This window comes from Scylla paramamosain, chromosome 14 (assembly GCF_035594125.1).
Source record: "Scylla paramamosain isolate STU-SP2022 chromosome 14, ASM3559412v1, whole genome shotgun sequence".
Taxonomy (NCBI): domain Eukaryota; kingdom Metazoa; phylum Arthropoda; class Malacostraca; order Decapoda; family Portunidae; genus Scylla; species Scylla paramamosain.
This window is the reverse complement of record NC_087164.1, coordinates 5,048,847-5,067,422: the sequence shown is the minus strand read 5'-3', so window position 1 is coordinate 5,067,422 and position 18,576 is coordinate 5,048,847. Positions and strand designations below refer to the sequence as shown.

At 42.4% G+C, this 18,576-nt stretch overlaps 1 protein-coding gene across 3 annotated transcripts in view; it reads left to right on the top strand.

The window, feature by feature from the left end:
• The window catches only part of LOC135106782 (MARVEL domain-containing protein 1-like), a 46,629-nt gene that overhangs the window by 15,500 nt on the left and 12,553 nt on the right, over positions 1-18,576 (top strand). For all 3 annotated transcript variants that reach the window (XM_064016088.1, XM_064016087.1, XM_064016086.1), the window contains exon 2: positions 15,772-15,939. In XM_064016088.1, coding sequence (XP_063872158.1) covers positions 15,772-15,939 — 168 coding nt within the window. The remainder of the gene's footprint in view (positions 1-15,771; positions 15,940-18,576) is intronic.

The following is an 18,576-nucleotide window of genomic DNA, read 5'->3' as shown; positions in this document are numbered from 1 at the left end:
CAAAGGTGTCTCCGTAGCCCTAGTGGCATCTTGAAGAAGCACGAATCATAAGGCAAAAAAATGGAACTGGCGAGATGTTGCTCCAGAGTGTTAGTGAATGGAATGACGGAGTTTAATTAGATGAGATAGGACAGATGACGGATGAGGACGGATTGCAGTCTCGTGCGTCAGGCTTAAGAGAAGGGCGTTAGCACGATCCCAAGAGCAGCAGCCATGAAAATAGCACTTACACACTGAAGACAAGAATCTTGGACAGCACGGCCTCTAAAAGCAGGCACGCACTGCATCCAATCCTCTACTGAAGGAATTTTCCACCCTTCAGCCAGTAGACAATGTTGCTTTCATGTACTGCTGAACCTAACTCTCTCTCTCTCTCTCTTCTCTCTCTCTCCTCTCTCTCTCTCTCTCTCTCTCTCTTCTCTCTCATCTCTCTCGCTCTCTCTCTCTCTCTCTCTCTCTCTCTCTCTCTCTCTCCTCTCTCTCTCTCTCTCTCTCTCTCTCTTATCTCGCAATCTCCCACTCAACAAGTCCTTACCCCCCGATGGCTCCCTCTCACGGCCGCGCGGCCCATCACTACATGCAATCATTTCCACGCGTCCAAAAAAGGTCAATAACGGAGCCCAGGCGAACGAATACTATCAACGAAGAACCCAACATCTCAAAGGATTGAATTCATGAAGCTTTCGTATGTTAAATTTTCCGCCATTTTCTACTTCCGTGTTTACTACATTCATCTATAACCATACAGATTTAAAAAAGTCCTTTCTTCTCTTCAGGTGATTAATTCAAGGTTCGATCATATTCACATATCTCTTAAGGTTTATTTTAAATTTCACAAGCAAATGACCTCAATGAAGTCCAAAGCAAAAGTTGACCGATGCATAAACCATCACTTGAGTAACGCTGGAGAACAAGACAACAAAAAGAGGAGTCACGTCATCTTTCTTAAAACCTCCCCACCTGATATTTTGCCGCAATGATCCTTTTGTCAAATGAGGGTGATGAAAACAATTAATGTCAGCATGCCTCAACTTGAGCATTACGCAATTCGAGTCAATCTGGGCAGGGTGTGGATAGAGAGAGTTTGGCAGGGTGTGGATATACATATATATATATATATATATATATATATATAGAGAGAGAGAGAGAGAGAGAGAGGAGAGAGAGAGAGAGAGAGAGAGAGAGAGAGAGAGAGAGAGAGAGAGAGGAGAGAGGAGAGAGAGAGAGAGAGACCTGTGGAGAGAGTGAGTGTGGCAGGTGGATGGGAGTAAATCCTGGCAAGGGGTAACTGAAGTCAATGGCCGTTCACAGCAGACAGCTTTTTTTTTTTCCTGAATACTGAGAGGCTGGGAGAGGAGGAAGAGTGGGAGGAGGATGATGAGAAGGAGGAAGAGGAGAAAGAGTGGAAGGAGGAGGTGGAGGAGGATGAGGCAGAGTGCGGGGCAAGGTGAGAGGTGTGGAGAACACAGACCCGGTGTGTTGCTTGTTGGTGCTTCAGGCGACACTTAGTACACCCTGCTGCCCCGTGCACTGTTACGACTCCCAGATAAGGAACACACACACACACACACACACACTGATTCATGAAATTACCAGTTAAGACGATAATACAGCGCTTCAAACAGATCTCCCCTTTGTCGATATTATAACAAACAAAGGCACGATCTCTCTCTCTCTCGCTCTCTCTCTCTCTCGTCTCTCTCGCTCTCTCTCTCTCTCTCTCTCTCTCTCTCTCTCTCTCTCTCTCTCTCTCTCTCTATCTATCTATCTATCTATCTATCTATCTATCTATCTGTCTATCTGCTGTTAAATTTAGAGTGAAAGGATAAAAAGAGATAACATTACCAAATTTGTTCGTTTACAGCAATCCCGGCATTAAACAGTTTATATAAACAAAAAATTGAAAATATGCTGCCAAACAGACTGACAAGCGTCTATACAATTCTCCTTTGATACAACACTAGCCAACGCCCCGTCCGTTCTCCCCCCATTTTCCATCTCCCCTCCCTTTCAGTGAGTCAGTGGGATATGACGTTATGGTCTCCAGTGCACCAAGGCCACCAAACCCTCCACATTATACACTACCCTGCTCTGTCCTGCATGCCCGTAATACTGCAAATTTATTTTAACTTTTCCTGTAAACCGTTGCAAGCAATCACCTTTGTCATAAACGCGTTCCATATTCTTTTCCTTACAATTTCTGTCCTTCAAATTGGATAACCCGATATGCCTCTAATCACGTAGCCTATAACTGTTCTAAAAGCTGCTTTCATCTTTAGTCACTCACTCTTGGCTTCAGGGGAGAAATTATATTGAGATCGCCTTTCGTCCTAGTACTTCCCAAACGAACTCCCAAGGTTCAGGGGACGGTAGCCTCCTCATTTATTTTTATTTCACACTCAGCAACTCATAACCCCACGGAGCTACAGCGGCTCTCTACCTAAGCACAAGTCAGCTCACAACACAACACCATCAACATCAAGCCTTATCACCGAAAGCATATTTCCTGCATAGCGAGCAGTGACCAGTTTCCTTCCACATCACATGCGTTCATCACAGCGTTCATCAAGCACTCTCCAAATATCACTTACAGCCAACAATGCCACCAACACTACAATGGCATCACCTTTGATTTGCGCAGTATTCACTCACCACCAGATAACATTATTCCATCACCCCTCGTCAGATTGACTCATATCCTCATGCAGGTGGTTCACGCGAAAACAAGATTTGTTTAGCCTGCTCATCTTTTTAGTGTCAGCAGTGATAGTGGATCTGGCCAAGTCAAGCCACATCTTCCTTAATTTCATCATTCTGTGCCACACTCCCTAAGTTTAAATTCCTCATCCTTCCTTCTTTGAAGTTGAACCACATGTATCCATCACTCTTAAACTTTCATTTATTCTAAGTTCCCTCACACTGAGAGAAGTGTAAAAGTAAAACCAGACAGGGTGTGAGTGCCTATGTAGTCATCATGTAACACTCACTGTATCTCACTAGGCTTTCGCCGCCGTCTACGTTATCATCAGGCTATTTTGGACGATGTTGTTGCTCAGCTTTCGCCACTACAGCCTTCAGCCACCTTCCGACTCTCTCTCTCTCTCTCTCTCTCTCTCTCTCTCTCTCTCTCTCTCTCTCTCTCTCTCTCTCTCTCTCTCTCTCTCTCTCTTTCCTTTAACTCCGCCCGGCTGCTGGGCCCCGTGAACGCTTTACACACATTAGCAATACGTGGCCGAACATACGCAAGCTCATGTAAACACCACCAGTGTACGAAAGGAAATCCTCCCTGAACAGTTATCGAATTCAATGTATATTGTGCGCATAGCATGTTGCTTTGTTTGTTTGTCTGTCGTGTATGTCTTGCTGTTTTGCGGGGAAAGAATGATTTCTTATGCATCAATAAATCGTTATTCTTTAATTTATAATGCGCACACACACACACACACACACACACACCACGATGACTAAGAACGACTTGTGTTGTTACGTGACGTTAAGCTAGGGGTGTCAGGTTCCGTGGGTAGAGTTTCAAGAGCGTCACGCCCACCGCCACGCTGCCGCCCTCCCCTCCAGGTGTGAGGCCCCACAGCAATGTTTGGCACGGAGAGGTGGCAGGTGGTGAGAGGAAGCGATAGAGCGACAGGGGCGGAAGGCAGGTAAGGGGCGTGGTGGAGGCAGCAGCAGTACAAGTAGGTGACGCCCCGGAAATGTGCGCGGATAGCGTATGACGGGAGGAGGGCGAGGAGAAATAGGAAATGGGAGGGAGGGAAGGGGAGGAGCAGGAGAGAAGGAAGAAAGGGAGGTATTTGGCGCGGGAAGGACCTGAGTGAAGACAGAGATATGAGGACGGTCGCCAGACACATTATTAACGAGCAGAATTAAAGGGAAACAGGTTTAGCAGTGACGAAGAAGGTCCTCGAGAAGTATGATCGTCGCGCTCTTCACCTCCCCCAACTCTCTCTCTCTCTCTCTCTCTCTCTCTCTCTCTCTCTCTCTCTCTCTCTCTCTCTCTCTCTCTCTCTCTCTCTCTCTCTCTCTTTCTTTCTCTTTTCCTGTCCTTCAGCCGTGACCCAGCACGCCCGCTGCCTCACTCACCGGCCCACTCCACTTTGTTCCGCCCCGCCCTCAGCATATCGACCCTTTTTGCCGATTATTCTCCCATAGCGGATATCCGACCCCACAGCCAGGGCTTCGCGTGGTGGGTGGCAGCGTCCGTTTTTCCTCAATCTGTCCCTTGATCTGTGGGTATGAGTGCGCTGCGGCGGGTTCACTATGTCTGGTTACTTCAGAAATGTAATTATAAAGCTAATACGCCACTGTGCTGCTATACACTTTAGTGTCATTGTAGTAGAAATTCCTGTGGTTCATTAATGACATCCTTGCAAAGTCATTGAAAATGCGGCATGACAGAAGTATATACGTAAGCCACTAAGGATTACCACGGAAGTGAATGAGTATAAAAGTTAAAGTGGTGTTCATTGCTACTGCAATCCACTAAAATTCACGAGACTTGAAACTTCATAAATATGTAGCGTATCTTCCCTTAATATGAACATGGGAGTGTTTCATCTGTCAGGCGTGGTAAACTGTCACAGTCACGACAGATGGTGCAAATACCTTGGCTTGTATCTTGGTTTATAATCAGGGTATTAAATTTCCTTACGCATCATATCTGTTGGTTAATTTTCTGACATGGATAAAAAAAATACAAATCGCAGTAATAATCTTTGAGGGACAAAAAACTTACCCGTTTCCCTGCAAGACAACCTCCCCATAAACACTAGCAACTAGACACTTCTTGCACTACAGCCTCTTAAATAGTTTTTTTTTTTTTTTCCAAGAAAAGACAAAATTAATCTCCTAGTCTTGTTTCTTTGACCATGGAAACGGTTTTTTGCATGGTCTGAGTGTTAACAAAGGATGACCATACCAGTAAAAACATCAGTGTTGAGAAAGGCAGAAGATTAAGAAGACTTCCAGATAGCCAGCAAACACTACAAACAAAGACATCCTCGGTGTTAATACGCCGCCCCGGTCCCTGTAGTGTAATGAAAACTTAAAAGCTGGAGGGCTCAAGTAACATGCAGCGAAAGCAAACTTTTTACATAACCATCCACATCGTTACGCTCAGTTACAATTACAATACCACTGTGTGGCTCTGACTTCTTCAAATAATATCCCCGTGAAAGCAAACTTATGAACAGAGTTAAGCATTCACGTTGTTACACCATCTCCAGTTATTTTTACGATAGCAGTGTGTGACAGTATGACTTCCAAGGTGGAGAGATTCTGTTCACGCTGAAAACCCGCATAAGCTTCCCACCACGACGGTCTGCCCAGTGGGACTCACAGTATACGGGTCGCGGATGATAAACAAAGGACAATTCGATCCAGGCTCCGTAAACACCTTTTGTTTGGTAAAGGTGGGCGTTACCCAATACACACTAAAGTCCGACCTCATTGTGTGTGTGTGTGTGTGTGTGTGTGTGTGTGTGTGTGTGTGTGTGTGTGTGTGTGTGTGTGTGTGTGTGCCAGTGTTCGTTTATCTGTTTTGGGGGAGAGAGAGAGGAGAAAGAGAGAAATAAACCAAGACAAACAAAAAATTCTCTCTCTCTCTCTCTCTCTCTCTCTCTCTCTCTCTCTCTCTCTCTCTCTCTCTCTCTCTCTCTCTCTCTCTCTCTCTCTCTCTCTCTCTCTCTCTCTCTTTCTGTCACACACACACACACACACACACACACACACACTGACTGACTGACAGATTGACCAGCAACGTTCCTTCCCTAAGCAGCCACACGCACCCTTCCTCCTGGTACCGAAGAGAAAGCTTTTGGGAAAGTCAATCAGTCAGTGATATCCGTGGCATCGTGTCGTCGCTTTCCCATGAGTGAAGCAAAATGACGCATCACCATTCCCACAACGCAGGTCATGATCTCCGTTAACGCCAATACCTACCACAGTTACTGAACGTGTACTATGGAAACTGCTTCGATTTATATCCAGTCACGGTTTTCGTTCGATCGTTGAAACCGTATTACCAGTCCCTTTAGGTGAATATTGTCCGAAATCGATAGACAAAATCTACAGTGACTCGCTGGGAAAGTTCAATGATGTCCAAAGTGAAGATATCTCTCTCTCTCTCTCTCTCTCTCTCTCTCTCTCTCTCTCTCTCTCTCTCTCTCTCTCTCTCTCTCTCTCTCTCCAACCCTCCGGACGAGGCTGTCACCCTCTCCTCTCCGCGGCGTCATTAAGTGACTTTCTTGACCTGCGGGTGAAACTCTTTCCGGTGGAAGCAACTACTGACGCGATTGTGGGTCACTGCTTACACACACACACACACACACACACACACACACACACACACACACACACACACACACACACACACACACCTCACCTACCTACAGTACGCTCTGCTGGCACCAGTCAAGAGAAATCCAACCCAGGCAGTGCTTCCCAGACCGATGAGATTTTTTTTTTCCTTCTTCTTTCTTTCTTCCCCTTCTTCCTCTTTCCTGCCTGGGAGGGAGGGAAGGGAGGGTGAGGCGGCGGGACTGGTTGCTTTGTGGTACCACTTAATGTACCTCCTAATGGCGGATATGAACAGGAATCTAGGTCATTATCTGCATGGTTAATCAACCCAACTCCTCAACAACTTCTTTAGCAGGAATGAAGTCATGCTCCATGCTATATTACCTTCTGATTTTCAATTGTTTTCACACTTTTTTTTACACTCTTAACGGACTGTATTAATTTCCACGACTAAGTAACGTTAGGTGTAAAAGTTTACAGTACTGCAGCCGCCTGCTCCTCCCTCGCCTGACCTCAGCGTGACCGGAAAGACAAAATATACAATGAGAGACCTCATGCAGTAAGCTGCATTAAGTCACATTTTACAGTCGCTATTTAGCGTATAGTTTGTAATTCATAGTACCAGCTTCATTGATTAAACCTCCTCCTGTGTATCATAGAAACATCGCTTGCATCCCTGCATCTCCGAAGACGTAAGATTATATTGACTTTCACTGATAATACGCGCCCCTTGCTGTGGTGGCGTGGTGAGCAGTCACTGTTAGGTACTGGTGGAGGCAGCGTCACTAGGGGGACACGTATACTCGGGATGAATAAAGCTTCACTGGGTGTGACAGTGACATGACCGACAATGGTGACAGAAGATGCGTGTTGTAGGCGAGGCAACAGTGAAGTTACCCTATCTGAGGCGAGGAGTTGAGATGATAATGGACGGCGGCAGTGAGTGGCGGGGTGAGGGTCTCACAAGGACGGACCGGCAGTACCTGACGTCAGCCTGCAGGAGTGCCAGGCTAAATATTCTCAAGGAACGAACTACTACCTCGCTCAGCGCTCACTTATATTTTTATCCTGTCCTAGGGAGCCGAGCCGCAGTGCCCACCCCTCATGATGGTGCTTGTTATCTTCTTCTTGGAGCGACACACGCCCCCACTGTAGACACACTTTGTGCCCCTCGTGACCCGGCCGTGGCAAGAGTACCAGTCAGGCGACAAGCATAAGGAAAAATGAAAAACATTGCACTCAAGGAGGATGCCTGAAAAAGATGTGATAGTAGAGAGAGGAGAGGAGAGGAGTGGGAAGGCGACGGCCGGAGTTTATATTGGGCGCGTCCTTGCCGGGTGGCGAGGGTCAGCCGGCCACCGCCGAGCACTGCCACATCTGCCCCACACAGTGTTGCAAGTGAACCCACTTTGTAGGAACCAACTTGCGCGCTCACTGACGCACTCACGTAAGCGCTCCCGTGTGCATACACACACACACACACACACACACACACACACACACACACACACACACACACACACACACACACACACACACACACACATGCGCGGGCGCGCTATACTCTACCTACTAACGCAGTGGTAACGCCCACACGTGTCACCTGGCAACCTGAGGTTCCCGCCCGACCTAGGTCACAGTTTTTTTTTTTTTTTTTTTTTTATTATTATTATTAATAAGTGAACAGTTACTGTCTCTTTGAGGAAGAGGATGGAGTGTGTGGTGTGTGAAAGGTCTCAGCCATACCCGTAGATAAACAGAATAATACATGGCGATCATGATTCCAGCACGTGATCCTCAAGACAGTGCTGGATTACTAATCCCACACACACACACACACACACACACACACACACACACACACACACATAAAAAAACTTCATATGTATTTCATTAAGAGTACTGACGCTAATGCTCAGCAAGTCTATACCGGGACACTGACAACACGAGCAAACATGTACATCCACATATCAAAAGAAGATACGAAAAGAAATCTGAAGCACGTAAAACATCAGTACAGTTTCCTTACACGAACTATAAAAAAAAGTGAAGAAATTTGATCCTACGTAAAAATATGTACATTTGAGTTACTGAATGACGGACAGGGCGCGGTGCCTATGTACGCAGGTGTGGTGAGCGTAGTCGCATTAAGAAGACCAGGTGGAGAGTACAGGTGTGCTACTAAGGCGATAACGTAACTACCGCTAAAGTGAGAGAGAGAGAGAGAGAGAGAGAGAGAGAGAGAGAGAGAGAGAGAGAGAGAGAGAGAGAGAGAGTTAATGAGTAGTATGCCTCTTCACGAATACAGATAACATGTAATAATGAAGCAGAGGGCAGATGAAGAAACAACAAAAGTGAAAGAATAAGAAAATCTAGGTAAATAAAAAAAGTCTGATTTTCCTCTTCATTACGTAGAACAAGAAAGAGATGGGAAAGAGGAAAAACAGAGATTCCCACACATCCGCTTTCGACACATTTTTAGTTTTTTGCAATGCGTCTTAGGAAGTGTGTGTGTGTGTGTGTGTGTGTGTGTGTGTGTGTGTGTGTGTGTGTGTGTGTGTGTGTGTGTGTGTGTGTGTGTGTGTGTGTGTGTGTGTGTGTGTGTGTGTGTGCATGGTGGTAAAGTGCAGAAGTTAGACACCACCTATGTTTGTTCATTGCACACGTACATGTATTCCCGTGTGTAAGTAGACTCTAGTTTTCCAGCACAGGGTAAAGGAAAGGGAGGCGCTCTGTGAAAACTCCAGTTAAGCTGCCAACCCAAATTTACCTACAGGTGGTCCACTGCACCACACACACACACACACACACACACACACACACACACACACACACACACACACACACACACATTCACATCATTCTACTCTCCTCCTCCTCCTCCTCCCCCTTCTCTCCCTCCTCCTCCTCCTCCATACACTTCCCTCCCCCAACACCTGGTCCTGTCCACGTGCCTCAAGCCTCACGCCCTAATTTATTGAGGGTGGAGCCGCTGTCTCCCTCACAGACAAAAACTTGAACGAGGATATCAAGCAATGCTGCTGACGTTCTGAGGGCAGACAGCGTGGCTGTAATGATATTCTCTCTCTCTCTCTCTCTCTCTCTCTCTCTCTCTCTCTCTCTCTCTCTCTCTCTCTCTCTCTCTCTCTCTCTCTCTCTCTCTCTGTGTGTGTGTGTGTGTGTGTGTGTGTGTGTGTGTGTGTGTGTGTGTGTGTGTGTGTGTGTGTGTGGTGAAATTACACACAATATTAACTTTGTCGTGTCCTTGTGGATATGAAATAAAAACCTAATCCATTTCTTCTCCAAAGCTGCAGGAATCCCCGAGTGCAAAGGTTACAAATTCTACACAGGTCACCGGAGCGACGAGGAAGTGAGTCTGGTGAAAGTTCGTCTCTCTTACAAAGGAGACATTTCCCAGCCGGCACTTTAACACAGTAAAGGGGCGCTGAAAGGTCAATTGTGTGATATCGGCAAGAGATCTTTTGACCACTTTATGTTTTTATCCAGTAAAAATAGTGTTTCCGTGAGTTTCGTCAGTGTAATTCAGTTGTTGTTATATCTATCTTTATGAAAAAAAAAAAATCTCAGTGAGCGGAGAAAGGGGCACACAGTAAGGGCAATATTGGTACCGTATTGTCCATGATATTTGCTACGTGCCACCCAGTTCCTACTTGCAACAGGACATCTTGGGCTCATCAGCACTACTACTCCACATGGATTCATTAGTCTCTTTAGGAAATGATGTTAGGCCAACCACCACTACCACCATCACCACCACCACAAGTGTATGCTAGGTTCGACATTTGATCAGATGTGAGTTCAGCTGATGATTCTTCCGAGGCAGTCGTCTAGGAAGTGATAATTTTTAACACTTTTTTCTTATCCGAATGAATAGACTCTCTCTCTCTCTCTCTCTCTCTCTCTCTCTCTCTCTCTCTCTCTCTCTCTCTCTCTCTCTCTCTCTCTCTCTCTCATATTTAGAATTTATGAGGAGAGACAGACAGACAAACGTACATTTCCATCTTCATTTCCCCATACAGTCTCCATCATAAGTAATTAACTTCAGACTTACGTTGACAAGATAAAAAGAAATAGCAAAACTAAAAATTTAATCTTAGTCACAAACAGTTTTTATGCAACATCTCCTAACATCTCCTTTCATAAAATCTTCTTGTCTCATCCATCTCCAAGTAGTATTTTTATCTCCACCTCCCGATTTTCTAGTCCTATAAAATTTTGTGCACACACATACACACACACACCTATCATTCTCACCCACACTGAACAACTCCCTTTTTATTTATCTCTCTTCTTTAAGCTTTTAACTGCTATGGTTGTTCTTGGCTAACATTTATGAGCACTGTAGAAAAGTACATAATAATAATAAATTGTTTGTATGGAGACAAAAAAAACAGTAGCAATTTTTTTCTAGACTAAGTAACTATTAAAGAGACGGTGCTTTAAAAATAGGCGTCTCAAAAGTTGCAGGTGATCAAGAGAAAATATTGTCTAGCATTGAAATAGTTAATAATGTCCCTTTCATCTGCTCTCCTCCTCCTCCTCCTCCTCAGCGTCGCCTACAGATTTACGTACTTGCCACCTGCCATCCAAACTGCAGGCACTTCCCCTCCTTCCCTCCAGCACCATCACGACGCCTTACCTCCTCACCCGCTCATTATCCATCCCACGCCTACCATTCGCACTCTTTATTTAACCTACATTTCACTTCTAACATCACATCATTTTCAAAGCATCTCTTCCTCTTGCTCCTCCTTCTCATCATCATTTCCCTCTTCCTTTCTCTTCCTCTTTCCCTCTCTTCCTCCTTTACTATAACTGCTTCACTCTCGCTATTTGGAGAGCTCAGCAACAAAGGTCACACACACACACACACACACACACACACACACACACACACCGAAGTGAGGCACCCACCCCAAGTATGTACTGGCATTACCGGTTCAGTGTCTGAGTAAAGTGGTTCACGTCTCTGTGTGTGTGTGTGTGGTGGGTGAGTGGCTGGCGGGGGTGAAGATTGAGAGAGAGAGAGAGAGAGAGAGAGAGAGAGAGAGAGAGAGAGAGAGAGAGAGAGAGAGAGAGAGAGAGAGAGAGAGAGAGAGAGAGAGATGCGCCAGAAAAACACACAGAAAAGCTAGTCAAACCAATGATGTGGGGAGAAGGAGGAGGAGGAGGAGGGAGGGCGGCAAGGAAGTGTGGGAGGGTGAAGTGTATTATACCAGGGTGGGGGGGGGAGGAAGAGGGACCGGCTGGTTGGCTGCTATAGTTGCCGGTGAGTCGGTTCCTTCCCTGCTGGTAAGAGCTTCCTAACGCGAAGGAAGACAGCAGAGGCGGATGTAGAATGTATACACCGCGCGAAACCAACACACACACACACACACACACACACACACACACACACACACACACACACACACACACACTGAAACGCAATCACTACTTAACATTTTCTGAAGCCAAGAATTTCACCTATTTCCTCGTGTTATTCTACCCCACGATACCTGAGTTCGGGCACTTGCAGAGCCTCCAATGACCAGTGTTTGCATTATTATCATTTTCTCAAGTGATTAGTTATTTCGTTCTCTTTCACACAATAATCAGCACCAAGAACGTCACGTGACACTTATGATTGTTCAGTTTTATTCCTTCACCTTTCCTCCCCGATACGTTGGCGCTATGTACTGTACGCTCTCTCTCTCTCTCTCTCTCTCTCTCTCTCTCTCTCTCTCTCTCTCTCTCTCTCTCTCTCTCTCTCTCTCTCTCTCTCTCTCTCTCTCTCTCTTCCCTTTATGCATAGAGGCAATACTCGTACGGCACTACTGAATGAATGCACTATCATTATGCACAAGTCAGTGTCAGCACACTGGAGACGGTGGAAACAACCCTAAGTTAGTAGTCGTAGCAGCAACAGCAGCAGTGTAATAAAACCACATGCGTAGCCCGCCACCAACCTGCATGAGCACACGGCATTACTAAAATGTTTACAAAAATAACTTGACATAATATGAATGACGTAGGCAACAAAACGGCAAAACACTAAGGTGAGATTTGAAAACAGCTAACGCAACCAACCTGTTCAAGCCAAGCATGCTCTCCCCATTCCTTTCCCGCCTCAACCTCGCTACCTCACCAATAAATCACGTGGATATGTGATGAAAGAAAACACAGCATTTTGATCACAATGACTAGATACTCGTACATGTTATCAGATACATAGAAATTAACTCTCTCTCTCTCTCTCTCTCTCTCTCTCTCTCTCTCTCTCTCTCTCTCTCTCTCTCTCTCTCTCTCTCTACACCTGTTCTAACTACCTTACCGTACCACCCCCCTCCACACACACACACACACACACACACACACACACTGTCTCGTCGGCCGTTGCAAAAATATGCAAAACACACTCGCTCCATCTGTTCATCGTTCTCATCACCAAATCGTGTATTTATAATGAGGAAGGTAGGTCATTGCTTCAAGCTCAACATCCCTCTCCATGGGAGGGATGCAACTGCGAGGAGCAACGTCCAATCTGATAAAGGAACGCCAAGACTCTATTAGAGGCTATTTCCAGTGTCCCTTTGAAATATAAGGCATGCTTTCAGTGGTAATGAACGCAGGCAGGGGAGGGACTCATAACGTTGCCGGCGTATCATTTGGCGAAAGTAGAATCCAGGGAATGAATGAATAGACACGTTAGCTTTCATATGTTCATACACTGTGCTTCATTCACAGAAGTCTTGTGGCTTAGAATGATCACCACCTCAAGGACACACACACACACACACACATGCGCGCGTCCGTAGACAACCAATCATTACAATAAATAATAGTTAGTCTTGCATAATCACTTCATATGCAGCTCGTGTCATCAGTAGTCACTACCAAGACCACCGAATACTTATCAAGTATAAAATTTACAGAACGACTTGGAAAAAAAAATAAAGTAAAATAAACGTGAGGCTTCAAGTACCTCCCACCAGCAGGAATGCCTGTGCCCGGGTGTTGCCATGCAAGAATGTCACTCGAGGCGCGGCCGACTCTACGAGACAGGATTAGAAAAGGAGCTCAAAGAGGATAAATACGTTTAAAGTAACGTGAATTGTCACAATAAACAGGAAGGAAGAGTAAAAAAAAAAACTCTGCACGAATGAAAATTACATATAATAAAGAGCATGCTGAAAAATAAATGTAAACTTGTGTACCTAACTCGCTTAACTGGGACCACGTCACGCGTCACCATATTTTTATTTATTTATTTTTTTTATTATTCCTAAGTCACTCACTACTCTGAACAAATGAAGCCCATAATAAGGTCGTTTCAGTACTAAAGATCCATATACACCATGACGATGCGATATCACTATAGTAATCTTCCCTCTTTATAACTTTATCTTTAGATGAGTGGTACAGTTCCTAATTACTGACTGCCATTTCTGAATAAACGTTCTGAATTTCAAATCTATGTTATGATTCACAGATGAATCACAGTTTATTTAAAGACGAAATAAAATGGGTGAGAAGTAAAAAAAAAAAAATTACTACCATTGTGTGAGCTGCAACTTTATTTTTTTTTTTTCAAATGAAACCGCCAGCCAAAAAAGTGTTCAGCCTATTTTGTCCGGTGTTGAAACTACTTTACAGAAACGAAAGAAAGAAAAATGTAATTAGTATCAAACGTATACATGTGAGTGTTATACGCACAAAACTTTCTATATCCACCATTTCTTTGGTCTAGAACTCCACCTGCACACGGCAAAACAAGCGATGTGCACGCGACCCCAGAAGAGGTCAGCCTGAGATGGAGCTTGTCACTAATAGATTTGATTTGGTACAAGGCTATACGATACTATGGAGTGACAAAAAAAAAAGAAAAAAGAAAAAAAAAGTCAGGCATAAATCATCCTTTGAAGTCGTGTCATTACGCATCAAATTCTCGACGCCGCCACACACACACACACACACACACACACACACACACAGAGAGAGAGAGAGAGAGAGAGAGAGAGAGAGAGAGAGAGAGAGAGAGAGAGAGAGAGAGAGAGAGAGAGAGAGAGAGAGAGAGAGAGAGAGAGAGAGAGAGCCATCCTACTAGTTCACAACAGCAAAGTAACGTGGCAGAGAAAAAAAAATACATGAATAAGTAAGACATACGAAGACTTGTAAAAAGCAGACACTAAGTTCAACAACAAATCAGAAAACGCTGAATCAACAAAACACAAGGGCGAGTAGTGACACGTTAAATAAATCGGTAAGAGTGTAGCGGCTGTGGGTTCGGCTGGGGCTCGAGGCTTCCTGGTTGGGCCGCAGCCAGCACCGGCGGGACGAGGTGCATGGCAAAAGAGGGAAAGGGGAGTAAAAGGGGGGAGAACTGAATTCCTAACAACAGTGAGCGGGGAAGACACCACAGCTATCAACTGTAAAACGAGGACATTGCCACTATGAGCAGCCCCCTTCGTCCTGGTGAAAGTGGATGTAGGCAGACGGAGGCAACTAATCTTGCTGCACAGTAATTGGCCATGAATGCAAAGATTTGTGGCTATTTCTCAAGAATGACTACACTGAAACACGACCACCGCCTGTGAATGACTCAGGTGGTCGCCCTTCCCCTTCGGACGGCATGACGGCGCCTCGCTGGGGACTGACCCTGCCACAGACTCATCCTAATTACCATTAGTACTCATCAACGCCACATCATCTGGGGGACCTACGTTAACATCTCCCTGCTGATGATGATGATGATGTTGTTGTTGTTGTTCATGTTTTATTCATCGATGAGAGAGAGAGAGAGAGAGAGAGAGAGAGAGAGAGAGAGAGAGAGAGAGAGAGAGAGAGAGAGAGAGAGAGAGAGAGAGAGAGAGAGATGTTGTTGTTGTTGTTCATGTTTTATTCATCGATGAGAGAGAGAGAGAGAGAGAGAGAGAGAGAGAGAGAGAGAGAGAGAGAGAGAGAGAGAGAGAGAGAGAGAGAGAGAGAGAGAGAGAGATGGGACGGGGGAGGTAGTAGTAGTAGTAGTAGTAGTAGTAGTAGTAGTAGTAGTAGTAGTAGTAGTAGTAGTAGTAGTAGTAGTAGTAGTAATAATAATAATAATAATAATAATAATAATAATAATAATAATAATAATAATAATAATAATAATAATATTATTATTATTATTATTATTATTATTATTATTATTATTATTATTATTATTATTATTATTATAATAATAATAATAATAATAATAATAATAATAATAATAATAATAATAATAATAATAATAATAATAATAATATTATTATTATTATTATTATTATTATTATTATTATTATTATTATTATTATTATTATTATTATTATCATTATTATTATTATTATTATTATTATCATTATTATTATTACTATTGGTATTATTATAAGGAGAAGAACAGCAACAACAAAACGGTACAATATTTACTTTTTTCCCCCGCAGCTGTTTGGCATCATCTGCATGGCCTGTGCGGCACCGGCGTGGACCAAAGGCACTCACTGGTTCCTGTTCGTGGTGGTAACAGCCTTCGTGTCCACTTCCCTGTGGTGCTTCATCTACCTCCTTAACCTGAAGAGCGCCATCAACCTGCCAATCGACTGGCTCCTCACTGTGAGTGCCTCGCTGAAACGCAGAGGTGTTTTAATATGTTGAAAATAAATTAAAACACACACACACACACACACACACACACACACACACACACACACACACACACACAAAGAAAAATAACAGCAGCAGCAATGGACATGAGTGGAGCGGTGGAATTGTTCCAAAGGAACAAACAGATGGCAGGAGCATATAGTGAGAATGAAGAATGGAGAATTTGTAAAGGTGTGAGTGAAGGCTGCTAGGAAGTAAAATGGATAAGGACAAGGTAATGTAGTAGATGTGTGAAAGATATGTAGAACGCTAGAATAAGCAAGTGGGGGCTATGTTTGAACAGGTTTCTTCTGCCGCAGTCTTCCCTTTAGGGGAACACTACCAGAGGAAGCGAGGTGTCAGGGATAAATTCATAGTACTTAACAGAAAATAATAATAATAATAATAATAATAATAATAATAATAATAATAATAATAATAATAATAATAAAAGCATCAGACAATATGGAATTTTTTTTTAATATTATGAAAAATGGATTACCAGATTAGAAACATTAACAAATAGAAAACTGGATGGTCAGGAATTAAAGTAAAAATGAGAGAAAATGTAGCAGAAAACCACAGTGGGAACTTGACAAACTATATTAATAAAAAAAACCACAAGTGAAATAAACAATCATGTATAGAAAACTAAAGACATTGTTATCACGTTTTAAGTCAAAGAACATGGATTTAATTCATGAGAGTTTACGTCCGCGAGAGTTCCCTAAAATCGATTTCGCGCTAAATTGAAATATTGTTTCAGTGGAAAGGTCCTCGTGGCTGGAAAACAATGCGTGTGAATTTCAACTTGCTTAAAATCGAAGTCATTCGTTTTAAATGGAATTTTGATCTTTCTGTTAGGTGCCGTTTTAAATCGATAATTGAAGAAAGCAAACAATATTTTTTGATTTACAGATGATGGTTTCAGTGTCATACCCATGTCCACATATTTACAGCTTTATAAGAAAACAAAACAAGTGGTTTCATGTTAAATATATTAAATATGATATTGGAGGTTTGAAGTTAATTAACAATGAATGAAGAATATAGATATGAAAAAAAATTGGTCATTTTTTTTTTCTTTTATTCAGGTATCGTATATGAATAAAACTTCTGAGAATTCCACAAGAAATCCCAGACAGATTAATAAGTTTCAAAAGTGTTTGTTGTGAAGGAAAATTTTGTGTAAGCACAAAAACTAAATAATTTTCAGTGGCAAAAATAAATAAATAAAAATAAAAATAAAAAAAATTTGAGAGTAAAAATGACAACAGGACCAGAGTAACTGATTGGATTAATTATATGAAAGTGTGCAGATCAACTAGCTGGTCTACTCTATAGGAAATGTGTATATTACTGCCCTGTGAGGGAGGAAACAGAGATTAAATTAAGTACTACTGTCCTAACATTACATTCATAATGATGTATGCAATCTCACACACACACACACACACACACACACACACACACACACACACACACACACACACACACACACACACACAATGATATATTTAATTAAATATACATTAATAATTTTTAAGTAAAATTCAAGATGTTCTGATAATGTACACAAAGGACATTTGAAGCATGATGGAAACTTGTTTGTTATAATATGTATCAGAAAAAGTATATATGTGTAAGATGATATGAATACTTACTTCACTTTGCTAACTTTTCAGTTTAATTTTAAGTCTTACTGTGTTACTTAAGTTTTCTTAATTCCAGTCCATACACAAAACAATCAAGTATTGCTGCATCAAATACTTGTTGTTTAACCAGATAATAATATCATCATAAAAAGTACAGGGATTGTTCAATTTGTTACACTCATTACATAAATAAATAGAGATCTAGATGGACAGATTTCATGAAGGCCATCACTGTAAAGAATAAATATAACCACTATCACATGATCCAGTAATATATAACCAAAAAAATAATTATCTAGGTGAGAAAAAATAACCACAAGCAATGTGACAGGAAAAGTGACAGAGACAATCAGAAAATTTGCCAAGACACAGGATGACACATACAAGCAGTAAACCATTCATAAATTAAATGCAAAATATGAGAGAAAAACACCACAGAACATTGGTTCAACCTACTAAAGTGGTGTCTATTTTGTCAGTTAGTTCCAAAAGTCATCTACATACATATAATACTGAGGCATCAGTTTTTCTTATGCAGTGGAATTTATTTTGTTATTTTTTTTATGCAGGGCATGTCAAATTATCCAAGCTTGATTACAGATATACAATTGCAAAATACCCATGCAAATCTTTATTTACAATATATTAATAACATATCATCAATGTCCTCACAGGAATAAGATCATGCAAATAGAGTGCTTAAAAAAAATGTCATTCAAAAATAACAAGAAAAATTATCATAAGATTTATTTACATATTAAAAATTAATAGCACATTTTTAATTTAGTATATCTTGGTTGGTTTTTATTTTCTTGAAATTTTATACAGTAAAATATGTATAGATGTATGCACACAAAAATTCTAATATAAAAACTTTAATTTTCTTTTTCATATATCTTGTATACTGCTGATAACATTGTCTATCTGAACTGAATCCTGCATGAACAGCAAA